The sequence below is a fragment of the Apis dorsata genome, unplaced genomic scaffold (genome assembly GCF_000469605.1).
Source record: "Apis dorsata unplaced genomic scaffold, Apis dorsata 1.3 scaffold_147, whole genome shotgun sequence".
Lineage (NCBI taxonomy): Eukaryota > Metazoa > Arthropoda > Insecta > Hymenoptera > Apidae > Apis > Apis dorsata.
The window spans coordinates 10,791-14,580 of record NW_006263438.1 but is presented as its reverse complement, the minus strand read 5'-3'; the positions used below and the strand labels follow the sequence as shown (position 1 = coordinate 14,580).

Sequence of the window (3,790 nt, the reverse complement as noted above, 5' to 3'; positions counted from 1 at the left end):
AAAAAAAAAAAAAAAGCAAAACAAGTAACCCAAATAACCTCAAATTTATTTGCGCTCAACTCGAGAACACGTGAGACTTTAACGTTGAACAACTCTTCGCGAAGAGATGCGAGAATCATCGAAAGTGGTGGCGGAGGGGGGTGGAAGGACCTCGAGCGATTTCGAAATCCGACGATTTTGGATCGCGGTTACACTCCTCCTCCCTCAAGGAGGATCGATGATGAGAAGAGATCGTGGCGACAGGGATTTTCGTTGGCCGCGACCCAACGCAACTCGTCCAGTTTATAAGAGACGTTCCGTTTCGCTGCCCATTTCTCAAACTGGCCATCTCTCTCGCGCTTTTTGGCCAATGAGGATGATGCTTCTCGAGGGCGATTTGCTTTCAAGGAGAGAAATTTAAACGGTTTCTTATCTCGCGAGAAAAAGAAAAAAAAGAAGACGAAGTTCGATCTTGTTTGTTCGAGAGGGACGACGATAGATTTGAAAAGAGATAAAGTGTTTTGAAGAAGGGAAAGAAACATTTCCTTCCGATCGGATATTTTTTTGTTTTTTTACGATGCATTATAATTTAACGCGTTTAACGTTTATTAAGTAGCTTTTGGATCTTTTGAACGTGTATGACGAAATATATTTCGTTATATAAGAAAAAGAAAAGATTGTATTGAAGAGAATTTTAAAATATATATATATATATACTGCATTAAAAATAATACAAGATAATAGAATAGGTTTGTGAAAAATTACGTATATTATTTTCTTTTAGAAAAGAATACTCTTTTCTTATTTTTGGGTTGCATGCAAATTTTATTCTTATATATATTCGTTTTATGTGTAGATGCAAGAAGCACGACGAGTGAATTCTGTAGTCGAATAAAAATAATTGGGGAAGACGTTAAGTATTCGATTTATATATAGAAAATCGTGAAATAGTGAATATTATATACATACTGTACTTTCCAGACCAGCAACTGCCGCAAATCAGCCCGACTTTTCCACCCATTTTCCTCCGTGTCCAAACGCGTATACCGAGTTTCAGACACGCGTTCAAGACGAGGAGGGTCGCGTTCCGCTTTGTGACGGATTCCAGTGCACAATGCTCGATGCGTGGCCACAAGCGTGTCATGAGTGTGTCACGCTCCTTCCTCGTTTCGTCTTCGTCGTTCTCGCCACGCGCATCCGTCTGTTTGCACGGCAAGCACAAATAATTGACACGGTCGATCGATCACCAAATACAGTCTCGATAAACAATCGATCGAAGAAGCTGCTGGCTTTGTTTCGATTTTCAAGCGGGACGACGATAGATCGACGAATTCTTCTTCACGCGAAAATTCGAGAGATTATTCATCTGTATATCCTTGTAATTTATCGTGAAATTATTTCTAAATTATCGTAAGATTAGAGAAGAGTATTTTACTTTCACTCTTATATGTAGAATTAATATATAATGATGTAATAATATATTGTATTATTATAATTAATGATAATTCCTAGTTACGTTACTACTGATCATCGTGAAAATAACGGAAATAGAAAACAAGAATAACTTTCTAAACGAAAAATAATATCCGACAGATTACAAGAGTCGATAATTGAAGAGAAAATTCCTTGACAATGTTTCACTCGGTGCAATTGCATTTCTGAAGTGAAAGCGACAGATTATTTCTCGAGTTGTTTGACAATAAGGGAACGAAAGATTCAACGAAGAATAAATACGAAAGCGAGCTCACAATAACAAGTTTGAAAAGAAAATCGACGATAGATCTTGAAGAGGAATTCCTTGTTCGTGAAAATATCTCGATAATTTTTTCCTTGTAAAATGTTTCCATAGAGAAGAGATAAGATAACGATACGGAAAATAAGGAAACTCGAATAAATCGTCTTGGGAATTTTCTTTTTCAAATCCATCGATATCTTTTTCTTCGTCAAAATATTTCCAATTGCGCGTAATCGTCTCTAAAAAAAAAAAAAAAACACGAAATTTCTATTCCTCAAATTACGAATTCAATTAACCGAGGAACTTCGAAACTTCAACTTTCGACAATTGCCAGAGTCATAATCGAGTTCACGAAATACGAAATCCTGTATCGAGCGTAAAGTTAACCGGCAGAAATTCCGATAAAATTCACCGAGAACTATATGGAGAGCTCGTAACTTTTACGATCCGGCCAGACGCGATTATTACAGTATCGTGAAAAAGAATTGGACGCTTTTCGAGTCGTGAAACGAGTGCCACTAATCGTATTATAAAATGGTTAATGGTAAAACCGATTGTTTACGCATTTCGCGGACAATTTGAACGAGAATCAACGATCGAAGTAATGAACTGTGAGAATACTCTTACTCTTTATTACCTACAATCGATAATATCTTTGGTAATTATCTCGAATTAAAATCGCCTCGTTGATTTTGCTGTCCTTGAAATAAATTGTTCATTCAATGCTTGGTTTCGTATTAAATTATAGGTGTAGATTAGAATTGTATTTGAAAAGAATTTGGAATAAATTTGATGAGATTTAAATTGATTATTATTTTTATTTTTTAATGTTTTTTTTTTTTGACAACATATTTCAAATTCATCGAAATCTCGCAAAATTCCTTTTCTCGTGAAATTTAAATCGGTTGATCGCATTCTTGGTGAGGTTTGGCGTGAAACTTGATACTCGAAGCGGACGTGCTCGAAATATTTGGAATCAATCGAGCAAAATAATTCACCGAACGATCGTGCGCACAATGCGTGCACGTGTGCGATGGAACGTAGCGTCCAGAAGCCACTGAACACTCGTCAAATATTGACTTTAGATATTGGCCCAATAAATTAGACCATTTAACGATACCGCGTGAAAACCATTTCTCGACTCGCGTCTATATTACCAACACGATATTCCGACGAACAAAAAGTCGTTCATCCACAGTTTTTATACCAGAGAACGTATTTATCCGTTTTGACGTTGTGCACTAATGATCTAGTATTCGAACCTAATATTAACCATATTTCACGTTATACGCTGCGGTTAACGTCCGATTTCCTCTAATTTTAGTTATGTAGCTGTGGATTCGCTTCGTTTTAGATTGCTTAATAATTTATTTACGCGAGTTGAACTTTGTTTATCTTTTGTGAAATGGACTTTGCTCGTACGTAGCTAATGTTATGCAAGAGTTTTTAAATTAATTCGAAAAGAAAAATTTATATTATATTTATACAGATATACAAACATTGCACCCGATACGTTATAATATTTATTGAATTTAGAGAAATTATTAAATTGTAGAATGTAACGTTTCGTGCGTAATGTAAATTTAATGTTTCGTGCATTAGCTCGTAAACGTTCGCGACCTTGTCTGAATTACTTCGCGTTAACACTCCGTTAATACGACAGTGGCTTTTCACCGCTTTGTAAAACTTGTTTCTACATCGACGCGATCCGCTTTGCTTTACTTTTAAACGAAATGTCACGTTCCTTGTGTCAACGCTTTTCCATGCGTATATCCCCGCGCGAATTCCATCCCAACTTCTAAAATCGATCGAAACAAACTTGAAACAGTTTCAAAATTCCATTATAGTCCATTATTTCAATATATATATATATATATACACATATAAATTCGAAAAAACGAAATTCAAATTTCGCGCGCAAAAAAACGTTTCGAAAGAAACGTTGAAAAGCGTCACAATTCCATTTTCCATTCGAAAAAAACAAATAAATAAAAAGTCCAAAAACCTGTTCAAAACAATGTGAATCTCTCTCTCAAAAAAAAATCATCTCTTAATATGACAAGAGAAATCGACAAT

The 3,790-nt window shown here is 35.6% G+C and overlaps 1 protein-coding gene across 6 annotated transcripts in view; it reads right to left on the bottom strand.

Annotated features, from left to right (window-relative positions):
* The window catches only part of LOC102677612, a 55,048-nt gene that overhangs the window by 43,283 nt on the left and 7,975 nt on the right, over nucleotides 1-3,790 (bottom strand). The window contains exon 1 of one of the 6 annotated variants that reach the window (XM_006613361.2): nucleotides 949-1,332. The exons of the other annotated variants lie outside the window; for them this stretch is intronic. Within the exon in view, the coding sequence (XP_006613424.1) occupies nucleotides 949-1,123 (175 nt within the window). The 5' untranslated portion in view covers nucleotides 1,124-1,332. Of the gene's footprint in view, nucleotides 1-948; nucleotides 1,333-3,790 lie in introns of those variants that run through there. 6 annotated transcript variants of the gene reach the window in all.